We start from the raw sequence: 13,433 nt of genomic DNA on the forward strand, positions 1-13,433 counted from the left end.
TTGAATCAAAAGCCCTGATGAAATCCAGCACCAGTATGTTTCATCAGTCAACAGGAAGTCAGACTCACAGAAGTGGCAGATGATTTTTACTGTCCCACAACTGGGGTCTTGACGTTTTAAAGACAGATTGAATAAAATATAACTCAAATGCATAAGCAGTAACTAAAATTACATTCTTAACTTAGCAGTGCAAGATTTGTTATCAACACCTTAAAAAGCCCTCTCCTCAAGGGAACCAGACCATCAAACTCAGATTTGCTTCAGTAATCTCATTCTCTGGGTTTTTTTTTTTTTGCATTCTTGCATCAGAGGCAGAACAGAGTAAAATATACTTCTAATAGGACTTAATTTATAATACTTTAAGATGCAATTAGACAATACAATAGTTCAGCTGGTATACAGACTTTATACACCCTCTTAGGGGACAACTACTCAGGACGGTGTTTGGGCAGAGCCCAAACCAACCGTGATGGTTCCTAGAACGTTTCCACCAAGACTTCATCAGCATAGTGCATCCTGTTTGACAACGGGCCAAATTCTGATCCCTATGTGCCCAGAGGGCAGGACCATGCAAATCTGCCAGCCGTACAGTTGTAGAGACACTTCAGCATTTGACAAGGGCTGATAGCACGTGCAACCTTTGTGGGAAGTCAGGAGAGACAAGTAAGTTTCCGCCAAGCTTTCACATGTCAGAAGCTTGGAAATGCTTTATGAAGGCCTTCAAAGCTGACTGCAAGAGCACTGCAAATCTAGTGAGGTAAAGAAAACAACTCACATTTGATGTACAGATAGCTAGGAGGCATGAACTGGCTGCTGCCCCCAAGCAGAGCAGCCGTTTCAGCACTGCTCTCCATTTCTAGTGGGCAAGGCCCCTCAGAAGATGGAAACAGCCCACTAAGTTTATGGGGACATAGTTGCAGAATTATTTCCCGTTTGACGCAGAGAGAGAGTGCATTGCATTTAGGCACTGGTGTAAACTTTGGCGAGTGTCGACGTTTCACTTGCAACTTTCCCTCTTTCAGCTTCTTAGTCTATTTCATGAACTGTGTTGCCTGAAAAGCTGGAAAAGGAAAATATTTATCTGAAGTACACGATTCGCAGAAATGATACGCTCAATCGCCTAAGCAGGAGTCATTTATCTCCCATAACACATAGCTTTAATTCCAATGGGATCTTAATATAAAAATGGCTAATAAATGACTCGTATATGGCGAGGGATTCAAAAAGGCTAGCGGGCGTTTCTCTGAGAACCCTAACAATCTGCTGTCTGTGCCTGTCCGCCAAGATCCTATTTACAACCACGGAACGGGAAGAGAAAATACTGTCGAAGTCGCACGGCGGTGAACAGTTCGCCGCCGTTTTGCGCTATCCCACCGATGGGGACCCACGGGGATGGAAGCCTCACGCAACGCGTGTCAGCAGCCGGCGCCACGAGGAAGACCGGGGTCCGTGTGTCCGCGGCGCTCCAGGCCCCCTTCCGCGGGGTTTCCAGTGGAAATCACCGAGAGCGCGCGGGCACCTCCGCGCTGGCGGTTACACGCAGCTCACGGGCTGTGAAGTGCCTGAGCCCCACGTGACCGACAGCGGCCGGGAGAGCCGGCGCGCTCCGCTCGGCTCGGCTCCGCTCGGCTCCGCTCCCTCGGCCCGCAGCTGCTGCTTCTGGCGCCGCGAGCGGGCTCCCCGCGTTTCGCTTCACCTGCCCGCGCAAGGCTGGCTCGAAAGCTAAGAGAGCCGGCGAAGCTCTGGCGAGGAAGGCAGCAGCTCCCTCCCGAGCAGAGCGAGGGCCCCGCCAGCAGCCGTCGGCGGCACCGCGAGGGCGAGGCGCGGCGGCCCCGGCGGGGACGTGCCGGCCGGGGTCCCGGCGCGGCGCCCTCCTCGCCGCTGCCCGCCGGGGCTGCCCGCCGCGCCCCTCCGCGGCTCCCGGGCGCGCTTCGCACCTGGGCCGCTGCCCGCCGCCCGCCGCGGCCGCCCCGGTCGCTCCGCTCGGCGCCGCCCCGCCGCACTCACCCGCTGCTGGAGCCGCCCGCCGGCGGCGGCGGCGGCGGCCGTCGCCGCGCTGTGCCGCAGCTCCGCCGCCTGCCCCGGCCGCAGCAGGCTCCGCGTGAAGCGCCGCGTCCGCTCGCCGGCCATGGGCGCCGGCAGCCCCGCGCTCCGGCCGCCGCTCCCCGCCCGGGCCGAGGCGCCGTCAGGAAGCGGAACTGGGGGTTTCCCTCCCGCTCCCCCCGCGCGGGGGGGGTGTGCGGGGCGGGGGCCGCCCGCCGCCGGCAAGTTCGCAGCCTCTCCCCGGGGCAGCGTCGCGCCCCCGCCGCCTTCGCTGGCCATGTGCGCCGCGGCCGAGCGCCGGCCCCGGGACGGCGCCGCGGGGACGGCCCCGCTCCCGCCCCGGCGGCTCCGAGGCGGCTGCGCGCCGAGGGGGCGATGGGGGCCCCCGGCGGGGGCTGGGGAGCCGGGGGGCGGGGGCCGGCCGGGCCGGAGCGGGCCGGGCCGGAGCGGGCCGGCGCGGACACCCCTCTTCGCGTGCGTGTGGTCACCGCAGGATGCTCTGCCAGCAAGGCCGCGGGGTCGGGTTCGAGAGAGAAAGAGCTACTCTCGGTGTTAACCGCTCGCCAGGGTGGGACCGCCGGCGCGGCGGACGAACCCGAAGCCTGGCCGCCAGGTTTCGTGAGAAATCAACGCTCAGGTCAGCCCCACCGTCCTCAGAGCTGGCGGGAAGCCTTTGCCAAGCAGCAAGGGCTGCCGTGGTCCCTGCACCGAGCGAGGCTGGATGCGTTCCCGGCCTTCTGCCAGTTGGCGCGGCATCCCTGCCTCTCCACCGTGGAAAACTCCGCCGATACACAATTAAGTTTAGCCATTTAAGCCCACAGAGTTCACGCAAGTCACAGCCCTCCCCCCGCAGCAGAATTATCATGTCTTCTGTTAGGAGGAATGCGGCTTTATGCCTTAACAACAAGCTGTAACGTGGAGAATACAGGATTGCTGCGAGAGCCCCGTCTGATTTTTTTCGCACAAGAATACTTCTATTCTCCTCTCGGATGCAGAATTTTCATAATTCGGTTACACTGGTGGGTGTGGGAAAGGAGGCGACCATGAGTGACCGCACGTTTGAGCGCATAGCAAACCCTGTAAGACAAAACTGAAATAAAACCCGAGGAACTTCAGTTGTCATCCCTGACGAGGCAATGATGCTGCCCAAGCGGGAGGGCAAGGCTTGAAGCTGCAAAGGCCCGGAGGCACAAAACCCAGCGGAGTCAGTTAACATTTAGTTAGACTGTTGCATTAGGGAATTCAATGTTGCAAGAACACCTGGCGTACATCATCACCGAGGAGCACGTGTCTGTTTTGAGCAGCGCACTGGAAGCCTCACCACGGTACCAGTGTGCTACGAACTCACTGCAGCCCCTGCGTAGCTCCCAGTTCTCTCCTGCAAACTTATGAAAGATACCAAAGGCAGCAATGATAACAGGACATCACAGCCCAAAGTTGAAGTATTCCTCTGCAAGGGAAACATTGCCCAGTAAAGTGAATTATCTATAGTATGTTAAGTGCCGCAGAACTGGTTTAAAACAATTAAAGATGCTAGTCCGAGTATTTCTACCCTTCAACAGGTGTCATCTTGCAATATCTTGGAGATGACACTTGTTTGAAGCTAAAGCTCAGTAAGGAAGTACTACTGGATTGAAAAGTTCTCTTGCCCTTGAGAAATTTGACACAAAAAGCCACTGAGAAATGGAAAAAGGAGACTTCATTCACTTCGCAAACAATTCAGATAAGGCTCGTTATAGGAAACTGCAGCCTCGTGTTGCGGAAAAAAAGAAGAGTAAGTGGCCTCAGTGACTCTACGGAAGCATTCTGTCTCACACAGCGATGTAATTTATGATAAATCTGACTGCAATTTGCTGCAGACAGCAAAGAAAACACACACTGCATCTGTGAGAGAGAATTATGAAAATTAACGGTTTCTTCCATTCAGTATGTGCATGTACATTCTGGAAAATGATTTTAAGAAAATAATCACCATAATCCAGGTCAGGAACCTGCAGCCATCCCTGGCTTTGGGCACAGTACTGTTGCTCCTGCTCAGATGTGGTCAGCTCTGTGGTCAGGCAATAACAGCCTGTGTTCCACATTACTTCTCTCATCACAGCTATACATACGCAAGCTGGAGGTTGAGCGAATATGCAGATATTTGTCAGTGAGCAGTTGGCTGCTTAAATCTGTTAGTAGACATCAAGAAATAAAAGAGCCAGCTGTTTCTGCACCACAAACATTTTCAAGCCTGCAGGAAAGCAAGAAGTATCCACAAATACTGAAATAATGAGCAAAAAAAAGGCAGCTGGATTAAATATAACACATTTTTAATCATCATCCTCTTAAGTAAACATTCAGCGACAGTCTGGGCAAGGAGCTTTGTCAAAGAGGAGTCGAGTCTGCTGCCTCTGAAATAGTCATGCATACTGCAAAGCACAAGTGTCCAGGATTTTACATGCATATGGTTGTTCACCAAATAATTATTATGCAAAATTAATTATTTTGGTTTGTCTCAGGTTTCCCCTGTATTTCAGAAGTTTTTTAATTTTCAGATTTCAGTCAGTTGTTACACAGGGCCACTGTATTTTGTAAGAGTTTTTCCATTTGGTTTTGAGTATCCTATAGTGTAGTTCTAGCATGACTGCTAACAAAAAAAAAAGTATAAATGGTATATGCTGTTAATTCTCCACCCTTAAAAAACCGTTGGCTTGATAAACATGTAATTAGTAAAACAGCAGTAACAGCAGAGTTGTAGCTTTGGAGATTCAGTAAGTCTTAGGCTGGAGATCTGGAGTTACAGAAACAAGTCATTCTTAAAACATGAGTTTGAAGTCTATTCCTACAAATACTTAAGACTGACACTAAGAGTTGGATGATTGTAGCATCTCTGATGAAGAGCAATTTTAGCACTGTTTATAATGGCTGGCAGTAAGTGTTTGGACCGGGTTTCCAACTTAAAACCAGCTTTGGATCTGGAACACTTTTTCTCAAGGTTCAGGAATATTTGGAGCAGTATTGTTTTGATACCACTGCTAATCAGAAGCAAAATCTTCAATTTGCAGTTGCGTTAGGTAGCAAGACCATATGAGTTTTGTCTTTTTTTAGCAAGAGCATGAAAACTATTTTCATTCACAGCTGTGTGTTAGCTTAAATAGACAATAGTTCCACTTTCTTACAAATGCAACAAAGAATCGCCTCCTCCAGCAGTCATTTCCCACAAGCATATAGCAAACCAAAAGATACAGCAAAATTCAGGTTAGGTTTGCTTCTTTAACAGGTTTGGTAACCTGACACTTCTAGTACTGGCTTTTGAAGCAGATTACAGGAATCTGTCATTTTATATACCTGTGCTTGCAAGCTTATCCAGTATATTGTCTGAGTTTTCTAATGCAGAGATCTAGCTTCATTATCTGGGGATTTCAGATCATGCCAAAAGGTTACTCAGGAGTGTGAGTGTTTCAATATTTTACCTGTTTTCTTTGTCCCTGAAATGGTCACTAATTTGACAAGTGAAAAAGTCGTTGGTTTTCTTATATCTCTTAAGCTGATGCACATAAATCTCAGTACAATTTTTTTTTTTTTCATTGACATAACACCTTCCTCCAGCCCCCTGCCTCTTCTGTCATTGTTCACAACCTTAGTTCTGTATCATTATCAGCACACACTAACTGCAAAGTGAAAGTAACTGCTGCAGTTTTTCTATTATCTGAACTGAAAAAAAAGGTAAACATACTGTATAATGTAGCTTCATTTTCTCTTGGGCTTTGAATTTCTTCCTGTGTGCAATGAAATGAATTCTCCTGTCCATGTGGCCCTTCATAGCTTCTAGTACAATTTTAAGGTGGCACTAACTGCTGGTGCAGCCATTTGCAAAACATGGAATTTAGCAATCTCCGTCACTATCGACAGCACAAGAAAGTTAATTCTTTTAATATGATTTTAAATGCAAGTGCCTTTTAAATTGGTCCAGTAATTCAGAAACTTGTAAGACGTCACCATTCACTTCCCAACTAGTTCCCATTCCATCTGATTTATTACAAATGACAGCATTGCACAATCTTTAATGATTCCGCTACCTGCAGAACAGAGCATACAACCTGCCCTTTACAGACAATTATGATTGCTGTTGAACACAGTTCAGTCTACCAAGGCAGAACACACCCTCACAGGACTGAGGAGTGCTTTCTCTCTCTGTAGCTGCTATTTGCACTGTGTCTGGGTTACTTCTCCAAGATGTGACTTCCTTTGGCATTTTCATTTGACAGTGGGTGAACTTACCAAATTCAAGGTGATACCTGTATTTGAAGTTTTAATGCAGACCCAATCATGTCACAACACAAAATAATAATAGAAGGAAATGAAAACATGCAAACACAAAATACCTCCTTCAACACTCAAAAAACTACAACAGTCATGCTCTTGCAAATGCCTCTGATATCTACATTTATAGGTCCACTTTACTGCAAAGGTTATACTCTGTAGAAACAGGCTTTTAGCTTACAGGATATTAAGAGAAATAAGTCTCCAGCCCTTCAGCTAGCCTTTCTCTACAGGACCAAGCAGGGTGTAGCTGCTTGGGTAGAAGCATCATTGGCATCAGTAGGGCTATTTTAGCAAGGCAGGTAAGAGGGTCACAGGGTGGCTCTAAATTTTTCAAGATTCCTCCTATGGTCTACTCTATGCATGGTTTCTAAACAAATTTAACTATGTCTGCTAGATTTGTAAGGATGTAGGCTGTTCAGTGAAGAGCTACAACTGACTGATCTGAGTGGAACTATTAATATTAATCAATTAACATATGTATGTCTCTAATGAATCAGGATCAAGTAACTAACTAATTGTAAACCTCAAACACCAGGCAAACATCTACCCTTTTTATAAAGATTTATTTCTAGAAATCACACGGCTTGTAGAAGATAGGCTTTGTACTTGTTTTACAGGCTCATTGAGGTCAGAATATTTTTCGTTAATTACAGAATACCAGATCTGACCTCCTATTTAGTTACATTGCTGGGTCAAAATTCTTGTACTTTTAGAGTGTTAAATATAAGAAGTTGAGAATTAAAAAAACACTGGAGAAAAAAAATCTGCTATATTGAAAGGACATCATAGTATTCAAGTACACAATTTCAATGAGAACAAAGACGTATACCTATTTAATGGTATCTCTGACCAGGGCATGCAACCAGATAAGTGGCCAGAAAAAATGAGTATGTCATGTGGATCTGACCCCATCCATACTTTTGAACTCCAGAGATATACTCTTCCCCCCTCCCCCCTCAAATTTTATACTACAATAAATATTTATTCATTCAAACCACTTGCTTTTGGGTAAGTTGGCTTTGCCTTGTGAATAGAATGAGGCATAAATTGTGCATTGAAGTCAGGAGAAAAATCCTTCTCCTTACATTGGATCAAGAGCAGGCATCTCCCTGGGAAAGAAAAGCAATTATTCCATTGAGGATCATATATTCTTGCAATAACATGGCAAGCGAAGTCACCTGCTACTTGAAGCTACAGATGCAACATGACAAGTGACCTAAGACTATCTACAAGTGCCTTATGGAACAGGTGGAACTGCTATTTTAAAAGATAAAACTTATTACTACAGGACACAAACAAGGAAAGCAAAAAAATTAAGGGAAAATTATTTTTATTCAAACTTGGTGTAAGAGATGTAAAACGCAAGGTTGCCTTGCAGTTATTTAATGACAGAGGTCACATTCAGATGTGTGGCCTCCAATGTCCCCCTACAGAAGCTATAATGCTAGACCTGCATCTACTGGAGATTTAATACTTACTGACAGTTTTTATGCAGCAGTGTTTGCATGGTCTTAAACTTGTATAATGTTAAATGTAAAGGGGGCACTACCTAATGTTTAAGGCAATAGTCTGGACACCTGGGTTGATTCCTGTTCTGCAGAATTTATCTTACTGTTTGACTTTCCTCTGAAAGATGGGAAAAATAGCACTTTGCTATCTCACCATGGATGTAGTTTAAAGATATTTGAATGTTTAGTACACAAGGTCCAAACGAGTAACAAGGATAAATATGGCTGTAAGTAAATATTTTTAAGAACAAAAGAAATTAATACTAATTTAATGTTAATAGTTCTAAATTGTTTATCAATCTCATTCAGATCTGGAGTTTCACTAAAAATTTCCGTCTAAATACTGTATTCCATTTTCTGGCCAGCTGTATAATTCCCATTAATCATTCTCCCCAGTAAAAAGGTTTCAATACTTTCCCCTTCAATATGGTACAAGTGCAAGGTCAATATTGTTTATGAGATATTCAGACACTACATTAAGAACAGCATTATAAATACCTAGCTAGAACATTAAAAAAAAGTGCTTTCCCCTTCAGCTGTGCAAAAGAAAACCCTTGAATTTGCAACAGTTTTATTAGCGTCTTTGGAGAAGATTCACACACGTATTTATGTACCTTTATGTAGCAGAAGCATTACTCAGTGATTCAGAAGACACTTGTTTTATCCTGTAAGTGCTCTGGCACCCACAGCACTACAGGCATCTTTAAAGACAGAGTGCCTTTCTTAAGTATGCAGAAAATAACAAGTTTAGTCTTTATGCGTTTCACTCTGCAAAGCTGTTACGAATTCTCAGGCATGGCAGCACTAAGCAGCACAGCCCTTCTAAGATTCATTCTTCATGTCCTATCTCTGCCATGTCACTAGGTCCATTTTAGAAATTCTTGTAAAATTCTAACATGGAAGTGGCAAGGAAAATCATGTCAAGTCAATTTCAAGTTTATCTTAATCACTGGGTGACTGATGTGTTCTCAATTTCAAAATACTTCTCCATTATCAATTACAATTAAATATACATTGCTGAGAAACTCCATTTGGTATGACTGATACAATTTTGTTCATGATTTAACTGTGACATCAAGCCACTTGTAAATAGACTGAAGTCAGTTGTTATGACAAGCACACAGCTATGTCATATTTTGCATCAGTGAAATTGCATATAATCACACAAACTATAGGTCAAGCAGGCTTTACCTAGAAATTCTGCCTGTTCCACAGAGCTCTTAACAAGTGTGCATCATTATAGCTATCTCTCTAGTTTGAAAAACAGGCAGAAAAGTTAAATATAAAATAACAGAAGCTTAAGGTAATTCCATGTGATCACAGTCTTCATTTAGGAATATTCAGAGCACCCTGAAACTTCTAGTAAGAGCTCCACCTGCTCATTTTTCACTGCACTTTCAGACGATACTAAAGGCAAAATCAATTGTCTTCATGCTACTAATTCTCACTTTTATGTCCCGTACCTCCATGGCACATATTCTTCTTCCACAGTATGCATATCTTACCATTTGTGGAAGTCAACCAGGTCAAGATCCTGACCTTTCCATTTTTAAATGCTGTTTTTCCATGGTACTCCATACAAAGTGTACTTGGCATTGAGGATTGCATTCCAGGAGACTTCTTTTACTTTTCTAAACATATAGTCTGGTTGATTTTTCTACTGCCTGAAATGATTAGAAGGATGGGTCTCATGACCTCTAGATTTTATTTTAAAATGTGTTTAGCCTGTTACCTCACAGGTACAAATTCCCAATGGAAATTAACTGGGCTGAGTGCTGAATACAACCATAACTGAATGGGTAATCCTCCTGGGTGAGAGCTGGATGCTTTGCCATATTTTCCTTTCTACAAGCAGATATTGCACATATCTCTCTTCCTTCATGAAAATGCAGCGCACATAGCCTATAAGGTCTATGGTATAAAAATAAACAGCAAAACCAGACAACCTCTCTTTACCTCTGCCAAACCTCTTGGGCACTGCATATACACAAATGCAGTCAACTCCTTTGAAAAGGGAGACAATAACCAAAAAGAATGAACCTGACAATGTAAGTAAGGCAGAAAGGCCAGTATACAGTTCAGTCATTTTTTAAAAGGTGGAAGCAGTTTTCAATAGAGTACAGGTCCAGTTCAAAGCAGTAGGAAGTAAAGCCTGAGCCTACCATTGCCCACTTTATGTGGTGGTTGGTTGGGGTGTAAAAAGATGCCTATAGCAATGTACTGCTGCTAGGGCCAGGAGCAGCAGTGGGAAATGGCTACCCTGGAGGCTGCAAATGCTGCATGGCAGAACATGAGTGAAAAGGATAATCCATGGGACACGACTCAGTACCTTCTTTTGGGGAGGAAAGAATTTTTTTTTGCTTTTTTGCTCCATTTGAGGAAAAAAATGGAGGAGCAGATGCAAATCTGCCTGCTGGAGTTTGCAGTTAGAGCACTCCACTTGTGGAGGAGGTTGAAGAGGGAATGCATTCCACCAGCTTGTGCATCCCGAATTACAGCCAGGAACTGCAGTGAGTGGTCTCTCCCCTTATCTTTGCCTTCTTCCCCCTGCCTCCCATTGGAAAATTCTGCCTGTGCAGGTGGAGGAATTGTCCTCATATGTCACAGGAAAAGCAGAGGCCTTTCCTCTGCTCCCTCTGAGACTGCTATTCTACCGCCATGCTAGAAAAGTGACTAGGACCCACTGCACCAGCCCAAGCCCTCCTGACCATCGGGCTGTGCCACAGCAGGCATCTCTGCCTTCAGTGCACAGCCTAGTCCCTACCACAAACACACACACGCTGGCTCTTAAAGCCTGCACCTCGAAGTGGAAACATGGCCACATCACGTGGTTTGGGGGTAAGTTTTGTTCCCTATTTCTCCTCCTGCCTCTCACACACAGTGTTTGAAATCACTTTTGGTTTCGCTACATGCACAGACACTGTCTGTGACACCTAGTCTCCCCACTTACTTTGCCACCAAAATGCAGAAAGATTTAAGCTGCATCCCACAGCCTCTCTGGAATCTCATCTGGACATTCCAAAACCATCACTGCCAGAAATGACTTATTTGTGGAAAACACTTAGAATAGTTTTGAAGAGCAAATTGATATAATCTGGTACTCTGTAAAACATCCAGAGACCTGCATTTTCAAAGCTAGAAGACTCTTGGGCCCACCCCCACTTCTGAGTCAGACGAATTGAACAAAGTGCTATACCATAAACTTGTGTCAGAAAAAAAATGTAAACAGTCATTCTGAAATTTACTTTCTGGACATTTATATTGCCAAAGGTTGCTGCTTTGTTCTTCCCTTACTTGTGGAGTAAAAAGAGAAATAATCAAATTATCTTCCCTGTCTCCCTCATATCCAGTCACAAGCAGGTAAAAAAAAAAACCAAAAACCTCAACAACTTTCAAGGATGCATTGGCAGGAGAAAGACGGGAAAAGGTCCTCAGTGAAGTATAAACTCTTTGCCTAGCAGCTGATATAACTGATTTATGTAAGTGAAAATCTGGAGTTTGATCTAATTTCTGTGAGTTTAGAAGCTGCCTCTGTGTCTGGTTTGCTTGCATCATATAAATAGCTAAAGTTTGTATGTCTTTGAGCAATCACTTGCAATTTACAAACAGCAGCACTAGAATGGCAAAGGCTTACTTTTAATTTTAGATACATTGTAAATTAAAATGAACGATTGTATTTTATGCAAAAATCCTCTTCACCTATCCAGCAACGGGGTCAATTTGAGGTCAAGCTCAGATTGTAACTCCTATGATGTAAGTGAAAGCAGCAGGCAGTGTGAGCATATTACACACTGGAGAATCAAATGTCTTCTTTCTGATGGATTTCTTGAATCTTTGGGGGTTTATGAAAATATCTATAAACAGAAGTACTAATACAGTAACAGAATACAAAAATACTAATAATATTAGGAAATGACTTGCTATAAAATGAAAGCGCAGGTGGGCATGATAGCGTGAAAATCTAAACATGAACTTTTGCCAACATCAGTCAACATAAAATAATTCCATCCCACTGACTGTAACAATGGCAGGTGCCAACATCTCTCTCCTTTTTCTGTACTCATACATAAAAACACTCACAAGGTGGAATAAGAAGCACCCTGCTTAGGGTAACTATATATATATATATATATACTTAATGTAACTAGAGAAGAGTGTTAAAACACTGTCTTGCAACTCTACTCTGAAGCTGTTATCAGATTCTTCATTTTCGTCGATGGTACGATACATCACATGACCAAATCTCATTAAAGTTAATGGGACTAAATCCACTAATTTCACTGTGCTTTGGCATTCTCCCCTGCATAAGCAAAAAGATTCCAACTTACTTACCACTGAAGTACATTTTTAACATGAGGGACAAACTCTTTTCTGAAATGCACACATGTATTCTCATTCAAATTCCAAAGACTTTAAATTAATGGGGCAGGGGGGAAAGATGCAGTCATATCATTTAAGAGACAATTTTTACAATAATTACCACCTCTTATCTATATGCTGCCTTTTACTTTACCATCTGTGCAGTGGAACATAAAGTCAGTCCTTTATTTCCTCAAGTGCAGAAAACAAAGTAAGTTTAAAAGATGGCCTTCACTCTTACCTCCTAGAGTGAAAACAGGCACGTAGAATGTTTTTGGTCCAGCTTTTGCACCTGTGATAATAAGCCACCTGTTTTTTTACATTTACTTGCTGCAACATTTATTATCAGTTGTGACATATTCCCAGCAGGTCAAATTACTATAGCATCCAGGTCGAAGTGAGGTTCCACTAAAGCCCCACTGCCTCTCAGCAGTTTATAAGGCAACAATCAACTGGGAATGACTCATGGGTGGATCAGAGACAAGGGAATAGAAATGAGATTCTTCCTTCCTACCCACATCTGGAGAGCTGATGGGACAAGGAAACTGAAAAAGCTTTGGCACTGTAAACAGCAGGTGGAGTTCACAGAAGTGTAGAAAGCAGACCTAGATGCTGAGAAGGTGCCATTTTCATAAACCGTTGTTCTGAAAAGATGACTACATTCAGAAAGCTGAAAAAGATGCAATTTTAAACATGTAACACTTAAAGAGCACTAAAAATATCAGAAAACACAACTATTACAGGCTGCATTAGTGTACTACCTGGGATTTGATACTGCACATGCACACAGGCATATACTGTGTAGGTATTTCTCCTAGATCAGTAGGCTGAGTAGCCAGATATCAAACTCTAAAAAAAAGTCTCTAGCATCAGCATCTGCCTACATGGTAAGCTGCCCAGGTGGCTTTGGCTGTGCCTCTGCGCCCATTGCTATTAGATTGCTGGTCTGTTTTCTGAGCTGCTTGGTCTTCCTTAAGGCAATTTCTTCAACTTTTCTTTGAAAGAAGACATTTTCTTCTTACTGAGCCATAACATGACACAGATCTGTAACACTTAATAGCTCCTTTGAGAGATAATAGCAAAACCATCAGGGGCTAACATCAGGATTACTTTTATGACAAGAATGTAATTATTTATCACTAATGGCATATTAATAATTATAGTTTTCTGAATTCCCAGTTTAACATGCAAGGAGTCCCTGATTGTGTACTTCAA

The 13,433-nt window shown here is 43.8% G+C and overlaps 1 protein-coding gene across 2 annotated transcripts in view; it reads right to left on the reverse strand.

The window, feature by feature from the left end:
• Positions 1 to 2,130, reverse strand: part of DOCK10 (dedicator of cytokinesis 10) — a 166,641-nt gene extending 164,511 nt beyond the window's left edge. For both annotated transcript variants that reach the window (XM_049802824.1, XM_049802821.1), the window contains exon 1: positions 2,008 to 2,130. In XM_049802824.1, the coding sequence (XP_049658781.1) occupies positions 2,008 to 2,130 (123 nt within the window). The remainder of the gene's footprint in view (positions 1 to 2,007) is intronic.
• Between the last annotated feature and the right edge of the window lie 11,303 nt (positions 2,131 to 13,433).

The sequence above is a fragment of the Accipiter gentilis genome, chromosome 6, assembly GCF_929443795.1.
Source record: "Accipiter gentilis chromosome 6, bAccGen1.1, whole genome shotgun sequence".
Classification (NCBI taxonomy): domain Eukaryota; kingdom Metazoa; phylum Chordata; class Aves; order Accipitriformes; family Accipitridae; genus Astur; species Astur gentilis.